The following is a 21527-nucleotide window of genomic DNA, read 5'->3' as shown; positions in this document are numbered from 1 at the left end:
TTTGTTCCTTCACAAGACTACGTAGGCTTGCTTGATTTGTTTATAGCACTTTCAGCAGAACTCAAAAAAGGGGTAAGGGGAGTTAGCTCACACTTCCGTAAAAAAATTTATTTACATTGGGCTAATAAAATGACAAATATTAGAAAGTATTTTAGACCCAACTAAGTCGTGCTTTATTCATTTTTCTGCATGCTTGCATTTAAATATAAATTTTCTGCACAGCTTGGCTGCAAGAACCTTTACTTAGACTCATAATGCTTCCCCCTTTTTTTCTATAGGGATGGTAGGTTGACAGCTGGTGATGAGCTCCTAATGATCAATGGTCAGTCTTTGGTTGGACTCTCCCATCAGGAAGCTGTGGCTATTCTGCGATCTGCTTCAGGTCTAGTGGAGCTGGTGGTAGCTAGCAGGGTAGGTAACTTTACATCTCACTCTCTTCATTGCTAGAATTCTGGATATATATATATATATATTAGAAGTGTGTGACAGTCTGTGTCTGTTACAAATATAAACAAGGCCAGATGTTCAGTCGTCTGGGTGTGCATATTTGGACTTCTAATTTTTGTGTACTGATATAAAAATTGCACAGCACTCACAATAAATCTGTGGCAAATAAACAGTGGGATATACAAGACAGCTCATTTGCTTGTACAATAACAGCAAATGCCTGTGCATTTCTTCATGCATTTCTGGCAAACAGCATTTTCTTAAAATATGTAGCCTACAGAACAAAACAAACTCTTCTCAGCTTCTTTAAATTCTCACCCATATCCTACATATCTGTCTATGTACTTCTGTAATACCCGGGTGCCTGAGGTCTCTAGATGTTGTTATATGTGTTTGCATTCTTTATTTTTTATGTTAGTGGCTTGAAGTAATTTTTTTGCAGTTAAAGTGATGTGATGTTTCATGTAAATAAGATGAAACTAATTTATTAACAGAGCTTAGTCTTCCTTCATCATAGGAGAGATTAGAGATGTGGATCATCATGTAGGCTGAGCATTAAATACATGCCAAAAATGGGGTGGTCACTGTTCTTCTAGCCTAGTTGATCCTTTAATTTGGTGGGATATAGATTTTAATTATACATACAATAGAGAGGCTTAATCTCTTCTGGATTTTCTTTGATAACTACTTCCAGTGCCCAATGTTCACATTTTTCAAGAAGAGAAAATGTCCCAGAGTATTCAAGAACAAAAACCAAGATGCATAAACTTAAAATTTATATAGTATTTTAATTAGCCACTGAAGTGCATCAAAGTCCTTTGTCGGGATTACAGTTTAGTATTAACTCCGCCAGTTTTCACCTTGACGACAACGTACTTTGAATAGATGCAAACATGTTTGCACTTCAGTTAGACACTTGGGCTATCTTCCAAAGGGGGCATATCAGCCTACATGAATTCCTTCTTAAAATTCCTTCTCCACTTGTGCTGCAATTGCATCTATACAATCAACAAGAATGTTTGCAACATAAAGCTCTTTGGGTTCTGACCAGACTTAGTGTCAGCACAATCTCTATAGATTCAGTTTTCACATTCCTGGGAAGAGTATTTGCTAACCTAACAAATGAAGTATACAAATCTTTGCTTTGTTTCATATAGTAGTCATTCATATTTGAGGATCAGATTTCTAATCAGCCCAAGATAAGTAAAATAAGTGTAGTGAGCTCCGTGAGATCCCTCTGGACATTTGTTTGTATGAGGAAACTGCCACATAAGCCCTGGATTTGTCTTGACAGAGATAGAATGCTCTTGCCCTGTACTGTGTGTTATTATTTACCCTGGAAAGTATGCAAGATAATAGAGAATCAGGGCCTGAATGTTCTAGGTTCTGAACTGAGTTGAACTGACAGCATTGTGCGGGGAATTTTCATATCACCACTATATGTATGTGTTATAAGTGTGTGAAGTGTATATATGTATAATCTGCCTCCTGATGTTTCTGAATTCTACAGAATGCATGGAGCTTGTCTGCATGCAAAAGTTATTTCATTTTAACAATACCAATATAATTAAAATGTTACAACCCCCCATCCACCTCCCTGCCTAGTTTCCCCTAGTGTGGTTGCATTGATACCAGCAGAGCTTATTCCTCTGTGGGAAGGGGAATGAATTATACTGGTATAAGGAAAAAGAAAAGGAGTACTTGTGGCACCTTAGAGACTAATCGATTTTGCGAATACAGACTAACACGGCTGCTACTCTGAAACTGGTATAAGGCACATTTGTACCGATATAACTGTGTTTACATCAGAGTTGTAACAGTATAAGTATTTGGTTAAAAAAAAACCAAACAGCCCAAAATACCGCTAAGCAAATCAGTTACAAGGGCACAGAAATTGTATGTAGACAAGGTCATGCATAGACTGTCATGCCTATTTCCCTAGAATACTCCCTGGTCTTTGTTACACATTTGTTGAATGAAATGGACTAGTCCATTGTGTAATTACTGTGTAAACCCAAAATTATATGGAACTCTTTTGATTTTTTGTTTCATACAAATTCCCTCCTTGTTCATTGGAAGGTTCACTGATCTTCATGAACCTTCTGAATCAGTCTGGGACTGGGAACAGGAAACTTTTAATTTTTACAATTTAAACTTGAAGTTTTAGCACATTGAAATATATAATTGGATTAAATTTGAAAAACTGAATAATTTGCTTGGGTTTTAATCTGGAGAGCAAATGCCTACTATCAAATAGCAAAGCTTCATCATGTACTTGAATGGTACACTGTGAGAGACACAATGTGTATTTTGTTGTGTTCCTGGTAGGAAGGGACTGAAGAGGAGTCTCTCAAGTATCCATCTACAAGTTTGCCTGACTTACTTAGTACCTGTTCAGTCCAAGATACCGCCTCTTGCACTGATAACAAAGAGAATGAAGAGCCAGAGGACGAAGATGCCAAAGGAGTGAGCATGTCTCCTGAAGCTCAGGTTGCTGTAAGTGTGGCTTTGGTAATCTTTTTACTTTGTTTCTTGATTTTCTTCTGTAATCATTCTATGTGCTCCTACAGCCTAAAATGTAACCATTTGTCTCTGTAAAAATCTTAATTAAACTAGCACTTCCTTTATGTTAAAGCTGGTCTACAGAAAACTAAATGGTGTGCTGAACTTGAGATCATGATATCTTTGTATTACCGTCTTTCAGGATCGTGTAAAGTAGCACTGCAAACTTTTATGTGTGTTAGTTACAGAAGAGTCCGATTGTGTTTTTCTGTAGTTAAATTACATTCCGTTCACTTTTAAATGGAACTGAAGAGAGGTCAACTGAAGTGCCATGGCTGTGGTATGTTTGTTTCCTCTCTTTGTGTAACCAAACTCTTGAAGATCTGGATCCACAAAGGGGCTTTAGGCATTGTGACACTGAGTGTCACTAACTTTTAGGCGCCTAGAAAAATCACAGGAACAACATTGATCCACTAAGCCTGAGTTAGGCACGCCTAGGCTCCCTATACAATGGATGAGGAGAGAGAGGCACCTTAGAATGCAAGCCACAAAAGCCAGCACACACGGTGGGGAGCTACCTAAGCTAGTCAGTGGGAGATACTGACGAGACAGGGATGTGTCCTAAGCCCTGCCCCTCTTCCAGAGATAGGTGGCTAAATCCTTGCTGCTGGGTGGTGCCTGTCTCAGCTACTGATCCACAAATGGGGGGAAGATAAGCATTCCTCTGCTTAACTCATGTATGGGGCCTGATCCATGTTTAGAGGCCACCTAACACCACAAAACTGCCAGGGGGAGAACCTTTCTCATTAACCTTTAGCCTAGCAGTTAGGGTACTCACCCAGCATGTGAGAGACCACTGGTTCAAGCACAGGTGCCGACTTTTCAAACTGCCGGGGGGTGCTTGACCCCCAGCTCTGCCCCAGGCCCCATCCCCATTCCATCCCTTCCCCCAAGGCCCGGTCCCGCCTCTTCCAGCCCTGCCTCTTCCCACCCAGTTCCGCCCCTTCACCCCCAGCACGCCACGTCCCCGCTCCTCCCCCCTCCCTCTCAGCCTCCCTGAACAACTGTTTGCGGCAGACTGGAGGCGCTCATCCGTGGGGCCCTGGTGGGCAGGAGGCGCTGGGAAGCGGTGCGGGGGAGCTGATGGGGGGGGTTGCTGGTGGGTGCTCAGCACCCACCATTTTTTCCCTGTGGGTGCTCCAGGCCTGGAGCACCCATGGAGTCGGCCCCTATGGGTTCAAGTCCTCCCTTTGCCTGATGAGGAGAAGAGCTTTGAACAGGGACCTGCCTCTTCTCAGGTGAGTGGCCTAACCACTGGACTAAAGAGTGATTCTCACTTTCTCTCTAGCCCAGTTCATATTTAATTATTCAGTTATTTAATGAAAGTAGAACAACTTCAATGGGAAAGACTGAGGGAGACCCACCTCAGGATAGCTCATAGCTCCTCTTCTTGCTTCTCTGCTGTTTTGTGCTGAGGTGTTAGGTGGCTCCTCCTGAGTATGCCTACCACATCAGGCCCCACATGTGAGTTACGTGGAGGTGCACCTATCTTCTCCTGGTTCATAGATCTCTCTGAGGTGTAGGTGGGAGACTGGCATCCAGATCCTGAGAATCAGGGAGCTGTGCGCATGCCCAGAAACATGGGCACCTAGGGAACTTGTACTCCACACACTTCGGCACTGAGTTAGTTGAGGCATCTACAGGGTTAGGCAACAGCCAAGTGGGGGTGTTTGAGGATCGAAGTGGTGCCTAAAAACAGGACTTGAACACCCAAGTCTGTGGGTTAGGCACCTAAGTGGATCTGGGTTGAAGTTCTTAGCAGGGCAAACTCCGATTGAAGTCAGTAGGATTTTGTCTGACTAAGACTTTCAGAGTTTGGCCCATAATGAAAGTTCTAATTAGATAAATGCTCTAAAATGATAACCTCACTTGCATTCCATTCAAAGCTCCATTCATCAGAAACGTTAAATGGATTATTATTTATTACTATTATTTATCTGTATTTTGGTAGCACCTAGGAGCCCTGGTCAAGGACCATGACCCCATTGTGCTGTGTGTACAAACACAGACCCTTCCCCAAAGATTTTACAGTCTCGGTATAAGAGAAGAGAAAGCAGTTGGAGATGGGCATAACCTTGTTTTCCGTAATATTTATAATAAACTCTCAGAGAGAAACATTTGAAAAAAATTAAATTAATTCGATGTGATGTCAGTCCTGGTTGTTGGATTTTATTTTATATTCTTACATAAAAGAACAAGAGTGTTAAGAATCACTTGCTGAGAAAAGTGACATCATCACAGACAGCTCTACTAGTGCTATTATTCACTTAATTCTGTGTGTGTGATCTCAGCAGGGTTCTGGTCACTTTGGTTTCTAGGGCAGAGATGGATTTAATCTTGTGCCTGAAAAGTTGGGATTCTTGAGTTTATTACTGTACTTACTGTCCCTCTATTCAGCAAACTGATACAGCAGTGACAAAAAATACCCCCATGGATTAATAAAAGGATGCCCAGGACTTCTTTGTAAGGCTTGTGTGCTAATTTGGGTGGGTGTCTAGGACAAAAGAATGATTAAAAATTCATTTTGCAATTCTTACAAGATCTTACACATTCAAACTACAGTAACGGCTTATAAAGTTGTGGTTCAAGTAAAGCACTGAACATTAAAATCAGTTGTTTCAAATCTTTATTATGTATGGGTTAAGGGACACAGTCTCCTAGAATTCTAGTCAATTTCCAAACATGAGTTAAAAGTAATTTCAGTCACTTCACCTGCTCCTGAGTACCCGGTGCCCAGGTTTGTTTTTTGCAATTACATTTTTCAGTGCTGTTGAAAGTTCCATTCCCCTTTCCTTGTTAGTGTGAGAGACTCACAAAAATACTAGCGGAAACTGGCTGTAGGGGAACAGTGATGCATAAAGATCTTGCAAATGAGCAAAGTAAACAAACAGGAAAAGTAGTGAAATATATATATATATATATATATAAAAAAATATAAAATATTTTTTTCCTCTACTCTTCTTCAGTTCTAGTAGCCGTACATGTAAAACTGGTCCAAGGGAGGTATGATTGTTAAATTGATGGTGTCTTTTAGGGCCAAATCCTTTTAGGTTCCTCAGGCTAAGTAAGAAGAATCCTCTCTCCTCTTATCCAGGAAAGGGTGCAAAACATTTTTGCACCTAATCTGTGACTGCTACTCCAGCAGCAGGATTGCAGCAGCTGGCCCCTGTGTATGGACAGTGTAGTCGTAGACCCACAAATTGCATCCAGGGCCTGCACTCCCTCCTCAGTGCACTTTCTGCAGTGTACCAAGCAGTGCTGCGCAAACTCTAGGTGTAATGTTGCTGTGCTCTGCCTCTCTCTGCACAGTAAAACCACACTTGTTCTACAGCATGCATGACCTCCCATATCCTTTCAAAGATTTGCTAGGAGGATTTGCTTTTTAATTTACAAGGCATGGAGTCCAATCAGGACATCAGTATAATTTGATTCCCAAGCATATGGCACAGTATAGATGTAAGCAGTGTCAGGATGAGCTCCACCCTGACATCTGGTGGTGAGGTGTGGCAAGTTGTGGAAAAGAACTTCAGGGGCCGATCTCATTTGCATAGGCACACCCACCCCGCCTAGAATGAGGCCATAGCTGCCCAAATGGTCACTTTGGCTGCTGTGGGATCCCCAGTGTCTCTGTTATTGGGGCAGGAAGAATAAATTGTTATTACCCTGATTATGGGAACTGTGCTTGGAACTGTACTTGGCCTTTTGTTATGATGAAGGGACTCACCATCAACTAAGTAGCACTCGCTAGGCAAGGGTCATGGGTTCCAAAACTCTATGAATGGAGAGAGGGTGGGGACAAGTATTAATACTTGGTGGCATGGGCCCCTTGGTGAGGGCCTTACATGCTAATTGTACTTCCTCCTCTCTCCACTGTGGAATATCAGAGCTAATTCATTAGAAGTCTAGTTACAGGCTGCTGAGCTCACTATGGGCTAATAGTGCACCAGCACTGAGGCTCCCTTACTACAAGCTGAATTCACCAAAGAGCTGAACTGACTAGGAGCTGAAATCACTGAGCGTTGTGTTAAGTAGTGGGGGGAGCCTGAAGATATATTGTGGAGCAGTTTGCGGGACGGCTGGAGTGCCTTGTGGACAGGCTGGTGGAGCAGTTCATGGGACGGCGGGAGCTGCATGTGGGCCGCAGAGCGGAGCTGAGCGAAGCAGTTTGTGGGGCGGCTGGCGGAGCGGAGCGAAGGCCTATGGAGCTGTGGGGCGGTCAGCTTCAGATCATGTAAGGTGCTTCTTACCTCCGCCCCCATCTCCACCCAGGTTGGGAGGTAAAGCTCTGTAGATAAACTTTTGAACTCTGGGGCTGCCCTGACCAGAGACAGAGACTTTTGGGTCACTGGACTTTTGGGACTTTGGGTGATTTGGGGTTGCTGGACTCAAGAACCAAAGGGAAAGGGCATGCCCCAATTTGCTTGGGGTGGGTTTTTTGCTCATGGGTTGTGTTATGAATCCTGTTGGTGATGTTTCCCCAACATAATGCCACATTGTTTCTCTCTGTTATTAAAAGGCTTTTTGCTACACTCAGACTAGGTGCTTGCAAGAGGGGAAGTATTGCCTCTTGGAGGCGCCCAGCAGGGGTGGTATATATTTGTCCCAGGTCACTGGGTGGGGGCTCGAGCTGGTTGGCATTGTGTTATTGGAATGGATCCCCCAGATATTGAACCCGGCCCTTGTTGCTGCCAACTCTGACGGGCAGAAGGGTTACATAACTATATACGTCGTCGTAGAATTTCTACAGATACAGCAATGATTTTTTTCTACGTTTGGTCATAACCATGTGATTTAGTCCCTACTGTGGTATAGGCCCAGTAAAAGTAAAGTCTGATATCAGAAACTTATGAAAAACATGTAGCAAGTGTACACCTCCTTGTCTCAGGGTTTTAGGTATATTTTTCTGTACTTAAGTGCTGTAAAAGAGCCATGATTTACAGATGCTGAAATAAAAAATATGTGAATGGACTCTAACAACCTGCTTAATAATAATAAAGTTTCTGCAGCTTTACAGGGTTGGAAGTAGAATGACAGTGGCTGTGGAGAATGAGGGAGTTAAGTGCATTATTTTTATGAATATCAGATGTATCTCAGTTAACCTGTTTGATATTATCCTGCCTGACTGCAAAGAGTTAAATCAAAGAGGGAGGGAAACAAACAGGAAATAAAACAATGGCAAAAATAAGGGACAATCCAGAGCAGTGGTCGGCAACCTGGGGCCCGTTAGGGCAATCTGCTAGCTGGCTGCAAGACGGTTTGTTTACATTGACCATCCGCAGGCACAGCCACCCGCAGTGGCCACGGTTCGCCGTTTCTGGCCAGTGGGCGCTGCAGGAAGTGGTGCAGGCTGGCTGCCGCTTTCCACAGCTTCCCACTGGCTGGGAACAACAAACTGCGGCCACTGGGAGCTGCGGGCAGCCATGCCTGCGGGTGGTCAATGTGAACAAATTGTCTCGTGGCCTGCTAGTGGATTACCTTGACGGGCTGCAGGTTGCCCATTATTGATCCAGAGAATACCAAGAGTCCTTAAGGAAACAGTTGGGGGGCTGTTAATTGGAGAAGGCCTCTGCCTAGCTCCAGCCAGGCTGGCAAGGTTTAGTATTCTCAGGTCTGAGCCTAGGATCACAGGGGATATTAAAACTTGGAAAATGCTGGTGTCCTAAGGAAGAATGGGGGGTTGAATGGGTTGTCAGCACCTGCCTGGGGGAGACACTGACAGAGACACATGGAAGGAAGGAGGAAAGGAATGCAGCAGGACAGTCTGTTTCTGCCAGGCCAGAGACGGAGGGTAACTAGGCTGAATGGAACTTACTTAAACATTCAAGGAAAGAGTAAGGTTTAGTTAAGGGGAAGTATATGTGTAGGTCTTTTGTTTTAACCCTTTGCTCTGCGTGATTGTGTACCTTTGAGTGAATGAATCATAGTATCATAGAATCATAGAATATCAGGGTTGGAAGGGACCTCAGGAGGTCATCTAGTCCAACCCCCTGCTCAAAGCAGGACCTATCCCCGACTAAATCATCCCAGCCAGGGCTTTGTCAAGCCTGACCTTAAAAACTTCTAAGGAAGGAGATTCCACCACCTCCCTCGGTAATGCATTCCAGTGTTTCACCACCCTCCTAGTGAAAAAGTTTTTCCTAATATCCAAGCTAAATCTCCCCCACTGCAACTTGAGACCGTTACTCCTTGTTCTGTCATCTGCTACCACTGAGAACAGTCTAGAGCCAGCCTCTTTGGAACCCCCTTTCAGGTAGTTGAAAGCATTCAACTCATTCTTCTCTTCCTCAAACAAAACAATTCCAGTTCTCTCAGCCACTCCTCATAAGTCATGTGTTCCAGTCCCCTAATCATTTTTGTTGCCCTCCGCTGGATGTTTTCCAATTTTTCCACATCCTTCTTGTAGTGTGGGGCCCAAAACTGGACACAGTACTCCAGATGAGGCCTCACCAATGTTCAATAGCGGTGAATGATCACGTCCCTCGATCTGCTGGCAATGCCCCTACTTATACATCCCAAAATGCCATTGGCCTTCTTGGCAGCAAGGGCACACTGTTGACTCATATCCAGCTTCTTGTCCACTGTAACCCCTACGTCCTTTTCTGCAGAACTGCTGCCGCGCCATTTGGTCCCTAGTCTGTAGCGGTGCATGGGATTCTTCCGTCCTAAGTGCAGGACTCTGCACTTCTCCTTGTTGAACCTCATCAGATTTCTTTTGGCCCAATCCTCCAATTTGTCTAGGTCCCTCTGTATCCTATCCCTACCCTCCAGCGTATCTACCACTCCTCCCAGTTTAGTGTCATCTGCAAACTTGCTGAGGGTGCAATCCACACCATCCTCCAGATCATTTATGAAGATATTGAACAAAACCGGCCCCAGGACCGACCCCTGGGGCACTCCACTTGATACCGGCTGCCAACTAAACATGGAGCCATTGATCACTACCCGTTGAGCCCGACAATTTAGCCAGCTTTCTATCCACCTTATAGTCCACTCATCCAGCCCATATTTCTTTAACTTGCTGGCAAGAATACTGTGGGAGACCGTGTCAAAAGCTTTGCTAAAGTCAAGGAACAACACGTCCACTGCTTTCTCCTCATCCACAGAGCCAGTTATCTCGTCATAGAAGGCAATTAGATTAGTCAGGCATGACTTGCTCTTGGTGAATCCATGCTGACTGTTCCTGATCACTTTCCTCTCCTCTAAGTGCTTCAGAATTGATTTCTTGAGGACCTGCTCCATGATTTTTCCAGGGACTGAGGTGAGGCTGACTGGCCTGTAGTTCCCAGGATCCTCCTTCTTCCCTTTTTTAAAGATTGGCACTACATTAGTCTTTTTCCAGTCATCTGGGACCTCCCCCGATTGCCATGAGTTTTCAAAGATAATGGCCAATGGCTCTGCAATCACATCCGCCAACTCCTTTAGCACTCTCGGATGCAGCGCATCCGGCCCCATGGACTTGTGCTCGTCCAGCTTTTCTAAACAGTCCCGAACCACTTCTTTCTCCACAGAGGGTTGGTCACCTCCTCCCCATGCTGTGCTTCTCAGTGCAGTAGTCTGGGAGCGGACCTTGTTCGTGAAAACAGAGGCAAAAAAAGCATTGAGTACATTAGCTTTTTCCACATCCTCTGTCACGAGGTTGCCTCCCTCATTCAGTAAGGGGCCCACTCTTTCCTTGACTTTCTTCTTGTTGCTAACATACCTGAAGAAACCCTTCTTGTTACTCTTAACATCTCTTGCTAGCTGCAACTCCAGGTGTGATTTGGCCTTCCTGATTTCACTCCTGCAAGCCCGAGCAATATTTTTATACTCATCCCAGAATAATCCTTTGTTTTGAAGAAGCTGGTTTTGGATCACTTTAATCAGCTGCTGTCGCAGGCTGCAGAAGGAAAAGGGCTTACAGGTATCAAACACAGTTGGGTCTGTTGGGTTAACTCCATTGGTAAACAGAAGTGCTACTGCCCAGAGACCCGCCAAAAGAGAGATTGGACTGTGTGGTTTCATCCAGAGGAGTGTGAAGATAGAAAAACCTGCCCCAGAGGGGTGCACTCATCAAGAGGGATTAAAAGGAGTCTAAAGCGCAGCTCTCCTCATCAGCACGACAGTGGCTCTTTTGGTTTACCTTGTGCAGGGACTTTTTAAATATACCTACTTGTGTTCTTCACTTGTTAATAGTTTGTTGCTTCTTTTGTCTTGTATTTCTCACAAACAAACTTAGTGAGTATTATTTGCATATAAGGGAGGAGCGTCGGCCTAATAGTTACAGCAGAAACTAGATCTGTTTGTGTCAAATCACAGTAAAATCATTGTGACTCCTTTGACTTCCGTGAGGGGATGCTACTCCAGATTTGGAGATCATAAAATCGTGACCTGATTCCTGGGTTTGAATCCCAACTCTGTCACTGACTTGAGTCAATTCTTATCTCTCTGATCCTGAGTTTCCCAACCAGTAAAAAGGGGATGATAACACTTGCCTACTTGCAGGGACTCGAGGTGGGATACTACCAATGTGACATAGTCAATTTTTAAAAAATAGTTAAAAGAAGCATTTTTAGGGGTGACACAGGAAAAGGGGAAACGGACCATGAACAGAGGGGCACCAGTGAAACTAACCATGCGTAAAGCACATAGTAACTAATAAACTGTTTCCTGTGGTCTCTTTCAGCTCTAGTTACCTTTGGAGTTATTGTAACAAACATAGGTACTAACTGTTCAGAACAACATGATTTTAAGTTAACAAGTTTGAGTTTAGATTTGAAAGATGCTACAAATAATAGGACAAGGTTTTTTGTAAGCACTCAGCATTGTCCTGTCTCTGCTCCCATTGGCTTCAGTGAGAGAAGTTAGTTCAGTGCTGACCGCTTCTGAAAATCACACCCTTAATTATAACCCTGATGTATAACTATCAGTGTGTAGCAGATGAGGTGCAGCTACACTGAATGAGACATATTAAAGGACAGATCTATATCACTTTCAGGGCAACTATTGCAGTTTCATAGGACATTCCTGAGAATTGAAAAACCTGATGCAGCTTGCCTGTGCACAATGAGGTTTATAATGAAGGTATGTTTGAATTCAAAAGGGTGTTGCCAAGTGACAAAATGTAGCTGTTGGAACTGAACTGAATATGGTTGCCACATATTTCTTTTTTTTAATTCCGCTCTCTTCAGGTGCTGGATTGTCAGGATTTTCCCTAAGATCTGAAGGAACTTGCTCTCTTAGCTTTGCTCCCAATCTTTCCGGCCAAGCAGTAGTCTGTCTGGAAGGAGCTCTGTAGTACACAAACGAAGAGCTCAGTAGCACTTGGAGACTGCAGTTTAAAAATATCACCCTTGTGGCTTATTTAAAATCCAAGCGTTATATTGCACTAAAGCAAAACTTTTATAAATACAGTTTAGTTGGAACTCTTTTAATACGCAGTCTGGCTATGCAAAGGCCTATTTAACATGAAACATCTCTTCAAGTTCTAACATTAATAAAACTCTTGCCACCAGGCAGAAAAAGGATTATATTAAAATCCTGAAAGTGCATTTGTTTCCCTGAATGTCTAGCCAAAACATTCCTTAACTTCACACATGCAATTCTGAGGTGAAGCCATGTTGTTGTGTTAAATTGTCTCAAATCACTCTTGGGATTTTAATATAAAAAAGTATGCGTCTGGTGCTTGTGGTACCGTTTATATTAATTTTACCTATTTGTACGTGAGGAGCAGGTAAAATATTATTTCCGTTTGGGGGTGGGGTGTATGTTCATTTTTGTTCTGGAAAGTCTACTGTATTGCTTAAACTTTAACCTTCTGCTGGGACACTGTATTGGTGGAAGCGAAAAAGTCTCAGGAAATATCACTAAGAGGAAAATAACTTGGTCAAGAATTTCAGATTTTGGTGGTGATTTTGGCTCCCTCAGTGTTTAGGTGCCCAACTTGAGACTCTTAACGGGGCTTGATTTTTTCAGAAGGTGGTTGCTTAGAACTTTCTGAAAATCTGGCCCCTTAAGGCATCTGAACCTGAGCACCCACAATCATAGTCACTGTTGAAATTCTTGGCCTTTGTTTTCATGTCTGGCGCTGTTACCTTGTTAAATACAAAATTATAAAGTTAATCAGATTAATAATAATAATAATAATTAATTGTTATTGTTACCTAGTCTTTTAGAGCACTTTTCATCAGTAAATCTCAAAGCCATCCCCATTTTACAGATGGGAAATCTGAGGCACGGATCAGGGAAGTGACTTGACCAAGGTCACATAACAGGCCAGTGGCAGAGCCCTGGGAAAATAGTGTTGACTTGTGCATGCATGTGGGGGGCTAAATCCAGGCCTCTGGTGCTGCAATCTCCATTGTCAGGGGAACCAGTGGGTAACAAGATTCTATCTGGGAGCTAGGCCAAGCCAGAAGATGGTTGTGGGGGATCCACATAAAGGCCTGCAAAGATCACTTCAGTTGTTCTGGTTGTGTGAGCCTCTGCTGCTTGACTCAACAGCTGCGGCAGTGTGGGAAGCTTCCTGCCAAAGTCTCCTGGCTGTACAAACTGCCCAGGATGCAGCCTCATTACTGGACCAGGGAAATGCTCCCAGATGTCTGACTGTTCTGTTCTTAAAAAGAAAAGGAGTACTTGTGGCACCTTAGAGACTAACAAATTTATTTGACCATAAGCTTTTGTGAGCTGTTAGTCTCTAAGGAGCCACAAGTACTCCTTTTCTTTTTGTGAATACAGACTAACACGGCTGCTACACTGAAATCTGTTCTGTCCTTGTTTCATAAGTTTGGGTAAGGTGTGCTTTGGCCTTAAATGCTTGCTGTAACTCAAGATTGCGAATATACTGGACACAGAGATTGAACAATCCTGCTGTAACAGAAACAGGATGTCATCGGTTAAAGCGATGTGTGAATTGTGTTTCTTTATTCATGCCAAAACCCACCTTATGTTTTTGGCAAGGTATGCATCTGAAAGAGAATAAATAAACCTGTTTTGTGAATGTGCAGAGATGAGTTCATCCCAGTTCTTTATTTGAGCCTTAGGAATGTTCAGTTATTTCCCATTGTGAGTCTCTGTGTCTTACTGGAGAATCCGTATGTAATTACCTCTAGCTGTGCGAGTGCAGTAAGGAAGTGGATAACAATGCCATAAGTTTAAAAAAACACACTGGGGTCAGAAGTTCTTTTGGAAACACTGAAACAGATATTTCAGAGAAAGCATTAGCAGTGCAAGGAAACAGGAAGCATAACTCAACGATTAATTGGGGCGGGGGGGGGAGGGAGGACTTTAATTACTCAGAGGACTCCAGGGTTCAGTCCCATTAGGGCACTGCAATTCCAGAAATCAACTCTGCAATACAACTGTAAATGGAATTGCTATATCCAAAAAACCTTTTTGTAAATAATATACTTTACGCTGAAGGGGATTTTGTTAGGAGAAATAGGGAAAAGAGAGATTTGGGGTCAGACTATGGTCAGCCCCTTCAGAGGTATATTGGGGAAGGGGTACAAGGAGCCTTCCCTCATCACAGGAGCCTTCCCTCATCGCAGCCCTGTGCCAGACACAGCTGCAACTCCTGCACTCTTCTGGTATTGAGGTGTCTCCCTCCTCAGGCACTAGTCACCCCAGAGAGCCCTGGCCCTGCTCCTTCTTAGCATCATCTAGAGAGTTGCCGGCTGTGACTGCTACACTTCTTTTGAAGCACTCCGCCGCTGTGTGCCAAGTTACTCCAGGAGGCAGTGTGCTTTCCTGAGGTGCAGTACCTCCTAATGCGCCAGATCAACCCCCAAGTCCTGCTTACTTACGGCTGTGACTAACAATAGATCTCATAGTGAATATAGCAAAGTGGGGAAATGTACATTTTTAGGATAAACAGAGTGAAAAGTCTGGACAAGAGATGGCTGCAAAAAAGTCTAGCGGCCAAATCGAGTTTGCCTTATTCATGTGAGTATACCTGGTGCATCCAAGTAATCCCAGCTGCTGTATCGCATTACAAGAAGCTAAAAGGACTCTTTCCTGCTATGATTCTTCCATGTAAGCAATTACTTTGGTTGCCACAGGAATGTTGTATAATCACAAAGGGGAGGTGGCATCTGCCATCATGAATGGGAGCAGGTGGTGGCTAAGTGACAGGTTGTCTGATAAAATGTGGTCCACACTATGGATGAGTTTGAGAAACCCTTGGAAGACATTAAGGTGCCCTTCATGCTCTCTAGGGTTGTAATTCTTATTCTTCCATGTGAAATGTTTTAAAGTCAGCACAGTAATGGAAACATACTTTATCTGCAATGCAGGGTCTCCAGGCCCCTTTTCCTTTGTGAATGAGAGATCTTTCCACAAAACAGCAGATATAGTAGCCAGCTATTTCTCTCTTGGCCACTTGGATAGCTGCCCAGGTTTGGTGGAAATGAACTGCCTTTAGCAACCTAAAAATAACCTCCCCATGACATTAGAATGAAACGGATACTATCATGGCCCTGGAGTCTAGCGGACATTAACATAAAGATAATAAAGGCACCAGGACTTTGAGAGTTAGCATAAATGTTGTTTCATCACATCTGCAGATTGTTTATCCCCAAATTCTTGTAACTGTATACAATCCAACCCTAGCTGGGATCAGTTAAATTATATTTTAGACATGCTGTGCTTGAAAAAATACAATCCACATAATATGTACATAAGGCTTTAGATCCTTTATTCAGGTATGAAAGACGCTAGATACCCAAGTATTGCATATCGTGCTATGAACTCAGTATGACAGAAACAATGTTTTAAAAACTAATTCCAAAGTGCTATACTAAAAATATCATGGAAATGTACCCTCCAATTGTTGACTTTGATAATGTAAGCGAGATCTGATGTTCTCAGCAGAGCTATTTATGCATTGTGACTATGCATAAAGACTGCTTCCTGTGTTCTTCCACCCTCCATATGTGAACAAAAAGTCCCCCTGAAAATAAAATAAAGCAGCTATATTCTCTATTGTCATATATGGAATCACAATCTATCCTAAACAGGGGACATTAATTAGAGAAAACAATTACAAACTATAGACACAAATAAACAGGCTTCCACACACCTTAAGTTCCAAGTTTGTCTCCTTTGTTTACCTTTGAAGAGCCTTCTTGGAATTCTATGCTGCACACAGAGACATCTAGTGGCTGAATAACATACTGTAAAGAAACATGTCATTACCCTTTCTAACATAGTCTTCAAATCCTGAATATTGAAACCAAAATAGAACATGAGTGTTGTTATGGATTTTTCAGAAATGTTTATTATGAATTTAATTCAAATCAGTCCAAAAGCTGTTTAAGGTGAAAAAGCATATTATATAGCAGATGAAAACAAAGCTAATCTGAAGAGTGATGATAGATTGGTTTAGCTGGGTGGATCTCATTATCTCTAGGCCACGAGGGAGCCTGTCAATGGCTGCCTCTCCTAGAAGATTTCTGCCACAGCAGAGACTAATGGTACAAGCAATTGCCTGTGTTTCTTTCTATTTAAAAGGACATTGCCAAAGTTCTGACTTTTAAAAATCACTGTTATTCACTTTAACTTTTAATAGCCAGTTGAAAGAATGGAAATGAAATCTGCTTTTCTTACCTAATGCCCTAACCCTGCAGGCTACCAATGGGTGGGTCTGTGGTGGCAGCACAGAGTGACATTGGCTTCAGAGGTCCACCTGCATTGAATAACTTGTAGGATCTGGGCTTATGGTCTTTCCCTTCTGTCCCATGGACCCGGCAGATTGTTGTTGTAGGTTTGAATGAAAGTGCTAGAGTGCTGACACTGATTTCTAAAGAAATTATTCAAGTATTTGTTAGGGGAGAAAATATATTGAGGAATACATTTTCCTATGTGGGTAACTAAACTGCACCCCAAATCCTCTTCACCTGGTGTGCTGTGCAGTCACTCACAGGTACCTAGATATACTGTAACTGATTTTGTGCTCATGAATGCTGGGATACATTTCAAATGACGGGTTTGCACACTCCTAGCTACGTGCAACCTGAACATTTTTCCACTGAAGAAATAACAGGGATTTAGTAAACTGACATAAAAATCAGGATCAATCAGAGTTTGCACATGTCACATTGGACAGTAGTGTCCCTTTTAAAAAGTAAAGCCTCACACCTCTGTTGTATTACTATGTATAGGCATTCTGTTGAATTCAGACATTCAGTAGAGTGATAGACCCAGCACTCTTAAGGAGACCACTTTGAGTTGTTTATGTAGCATTTCCATCTATTCAGAAAACTACAGGGTGGTTCCAGCTGTTGAACATTTATCTTACTTCCTGATTTCCTTGCCAGGCATAAAAGCAGAGGTTTCTAGCATGTTCATTTAGTGAATGGTGGGTTCAAAGGAGGTACACGTTGCACACTATGGGACCAGCAAGGGTAATTTCCAGAGCTGCCCCTTAGGAAAGCCTGCTAGTGTTTGCTTCACCAGAGGAAGCAAACTTTAACGTGCAGCTTGTCTTCTCTGGAAACCCCATAGGTAGAGACTGCCTTGGTAAATGTGCTGAATCAAAGGATCCCCTGGATGTGTGGGTGGCGCCAGGCATCTTCATCCCCTCTCTACTTTGGGTTATAACATTAAAACCCCAACTCAGTCCTTACTTTTTGGGGAGGGAGCAGCTTGTCCGTGCTGCCAGTCGCTCTAGTAACTAAACACTTACTTGGTTAATTAGATCTCCAGAGAGAGACCCCTAGTAGACTTCATGGTGTTTCCTGGTCAGCTCCTGGCCCTGGTTCTGCTTGGATTTTTATTTACTGGAAATTTTTCTATCATTCAGATCATGGAGGGAATGCTTTGTCAAAAAGGAGGGTCTTGTAGCATGCCCTAAAGCTGATTAACTCTGGATCAGCCTAAACTGTTCTGTGAGCTTGTTCTACAGCCAGAGCCTCTCAGCCAAAGATGCTTTATCTGTAGTTCCCAGGCATATCAACCTGAGCTTTGTAAACTGCATTATCCAGTAGCAGGGAGCAGCAGTTTTTCTGAGCCATAGAGTCAGCTGCTGACAGAGCTGAGTTCTGACTTGTTAACGGCTTTGGAAATAGGGACTGAGACCTTGAACTGAAGTGTAAGCAGACCAGTTGGTAGTGGAGTTCTTGGTGGCCTGTCCAACTGATGGGTCTGGCAGCTACGTTTTGTACAATGTGTCGCCTCTGCATTGCTTTCAATGTCAGTCACATTTGCAGAAAGTTGTAGTGGTCCAGTCTGCAGCTCATAATTTAGGGGCATTCAATGAAAGAGGTATAAACTGGCCATGAATAAATTTAGACTGGAAGTTAGAAGATAAGAACGGCCTTATGGTCCATCTAACCCAGTGTCCTGTCTTCGGACAGTAGCCAATGCTAAGTGTGTCAGAGTGAATGAACAGAACAGGGCAATTATAGAGTGATCCAGCTTCTGGCAGTCAGAAGCTAGGGACACCCAGAGTGTAGGGTTGCATCCCTGGCCATTTTAGCTAATAGCCATTGATGGACCTATCATCCATGAACTTATCTAATTCTTTTTTGAACCCAGATACAGTTTTGGCTTTCACAACATTCCCTGGCTATGAGTTCCACAGGTTGATTGTGTGTTGTGTGAAGAAGTACTTCCTTTTGTTTATTTTAAACCTGCTGTGTATTCATTCCAATGGGTGACCCCGGTTCAAGAAGGGGTAAATAACACTTCCTTATGCACTTTCTGCTCACCATTCATGACTTTATAGACCTCTATCACATTCCCCTAAGTCATCTCTTTTCCAAGATGAAAAGTCCCAGTCTTTATAATCTCTCCTCATGGGGAAGCGGTTTCATACCCGTAATTACTTTCGTTGCCCTTCTCTGGACTTTTTCCTATTCCAATGTATTTGTTTTGGGATGGGGCAACCAGATCTACATTCAGTATTCAAGGTGTGGGAGTACCATGGATTTATATAGTGCCATTATGATATTTACTGTGTTATTATCTATCCCTTTCCTAATGGTTCCTAGCATTCTGTTAGCTTTTTTGACTGCCGCTGCACAATGACCCCACAATCTCTTTCTTGCGTGGTAACAGCTAATTTAGACCCCATCATTTGGTATGTATAGTTGGGATTAGGGTTTCCAATATGCATTATGTTGTATTTATCAACACTGAATTTCATTTGGCGTTTTGTTGCCCAGTCACCCAGTTTTGTGAGATCCCTTTGTAACTTTTCAAGTCTGCTTTGGACTTAACTATCTTGAGTAATTTTGTATCGTCTGTAAATTTTGCCACCTCACTGTTTACCTGTTTTTCCAGATCATTTATGAACACGTTGAACAGCACTGGTGCCAGTATAGACCCCTGGGGGACACCACTATTTACCTTTCTCCATTCTGAAAACTGCCCATTTATTCCTACTCTTTGTTTCCTGTCTTTTAACCAGTTACTAATCCATGAGAGAACCTTCCTTCTTATTCCATGACCACTTACTTTGCTTAAGAGGCTTTGATGAGGGACCTTGTCAAAGGCTTTCTGCAAGTCCACTGGATCACGCCTGTCCACACGTTTGTTGACCCCCGCAAAGAATCCTAATAGATTATTGAAGCAGGATTGCCTTTTACAAAAGCCGTGTTGACTGTTCCCCAACAACTTGTATTGATCTATGTGTCTGATAATTCTGTTACTATAGTTTCAACCAATTTGCCTGATACTGAAGTTAGGCTTACTGGCCTGTAATTGCCGGGATAGCTTCTGGAGCCTTTAAAAAAAAGAAAAGTAGTTAGGAGGTTTCTAACCAACAGAGGAGTGAGGTTCTGGAATAGCGTCTGGAATCCAGTAGGAATAGTATGGAAAAACATCCTAACTAGTTTTAAGATGGAGCTTCATAAATTTGTCAATGGGATTATCTGATGGGGTTGCCTATGATAGCAGGGGACTGGACTCGACCCAGGGTGTCCCTTTCAGTCCTATGTCCTGTGCTTCTAAACTGAAAGGGAGGAAATTTAAGACTGAAAAAGGGAACATTTTCCACTTAATGTACAATTAGCCTTTGAACCCATTGCCTCAAGATGTATTTGAGACCAAATGTTTAGGAAGATTCAAGAAAAGACTATACGGATAACAAGAAAATCCAGAGTCACCAATCGAAAAGAAAGTAAATATTGGAAGGAATAAAACTATTAAGCTTTAGGGCATAAAACAACCTATAGGTTTTGGGAAGAAACTTCCCTTCAAGTCAGGTTATCCCATATCTGTCTACTCTGGGGTTTTTTTGCACCTTTCTCTGAAACAACAGGCACTGGCCGCTATTGGAGACAGGATACTAGGCTAGATGGACCACTGGCTTGGTCAAGTGTGGTAATTCCTATGTTCCTATGAATCATGCCCTATATGTATAAGAATGTTGTTATTTTATGACAAATATATATAAAGGGCATCATTGAATTATAGGATTGGAAGTAGATGTTGTTTAACATCATGTTTAAGAAGAAAATGTTGTTTCTGTACATTGGTTATTTACCAGGACAGAAAAAGAGCAAAAGTCATTCTAAAAAGCATGTGAAATTTTGATGTGTACCGGGGCTTAGATGGTCTTTTAAAATTTTTTTTAGAGTGGCCAATTGATCTGCCCTGCTGCAGCTGACCCTGTGGTGCTGGTTCTGCAGGCTAGAGAGAGATCTTTCCAATTATTTTGTGCTATCTGTATAGCAGTTCACTTCACATTTAGGAAACAAACTGTGTCTATCTTCTATTTGCTCTCCTCAATGAAGAAACACAGTGGGATCTTGCATGAGGTGTTAAATATATTCACTGATGGGAAAGACAACAGGTTATCATCTCAACAGCAGCAGTAAACAGTTTGCTTAGTCTATCGTATAATCCCTAGTGTGCTGCTTTGCTGTGTCAATTTGTGATGATTGCCAAGATGTTTGTGGTTCAGTAGAATGCATTCTCTTTTATAATGCTGTTCTTCATCTTGCCTAATTAAGGACCTGGTCCAGCTGGGGTTTTGCCTGAGAAGGGACTCTGGAGTAGCCCCTCATGCTGTATTAATGCCAGAGCTCTGTGTTCATGATAGCCCTGTTTCCCCTCGGAAGCCACTGAGATGTCACAATCACTGAATGCTGAAGTTACTAAATGAATGGGGCAGAATTTTCTCATTTTAGATCTCTTCAAACTACAGCGTGTGGTACAGCTCCTGCTGTCCTAACAATGAAACAGCCTTGAACAGGATTTCCTGGGTTCGTTTAATGAGATGCACACAGAACTGAAATAATCACCTCACTTCCTGGAAAGCAAGGAAAATGAAGATGGCAGGGCTACAGATTCTAGACGTTCAAAAGATACATCCCCATGTGGCCAGACGAATAGGGCAGAGTCACATTTTTCTTTTGAGTTATGACAAAACAACCACGTTTAGAGCCAAAGATTACAGACAAAGGACTGTTCTTAGAAGCGCCATGGTTTGGATTTCTAATTGTTTTTACTGCATAATAAAACCCCAGGTAGTTTATTATACAACAGCATCAATTTAAATAATAATGTCTCTGTCATGGGTGTATATTGAAAATTCTAGA

At 42.6% G+C, this 21527-nt stretch overlaps 1 protein-coding gene across 12 annotated transcripts in view; it reads left to right on the top strand.

Annotated features, from left to right (window-relative positions):
• Nucleotides 1–21527, top strand: part of PDZD2 (PDZ domain containing 2) — a 334633-nt gene that overhangs the window by 251983 nt on the left and 61123 nt on the right. For 11 of the 12 annotated variants that reach the window (XM_073343663.1, XM_073343664.1, XM_073343666.1 and 8 more), the window contains 2 exons: nt 279–411; nt 2776–2943. The exons of the other annotated variant lie outside the window; for it this stretch is intronic. In XM_073343663.1, the coding sequence (XP_073199764.1) occupies nt 279–411; nt 2776–2943 (301 nt within the window). The remainder of the gene's footprint in view (nt 1–278; nt 412–2775; nt 2944–21527) is intronic. 12 annotated transcript variants of the gene reach the window in all.

This window comes from Lepidochelys kempii, chromosome 5 (assembly GCF_965140265.1).
Source record: "Lepidochelys kempii isolate rLepKem1 chromosome 5, rLepKem1.hap2, whole genome shotgun sequence".
NCBI classification, from domain to species: Eukaryota; Metazoa; Chordata; order Testudines; family Cheloniidae; genus Lepidochelys; species Lepidochelys kempii.
This window is presented reverse-complemented; position numbering and strand designations above follow the sequence as displayed.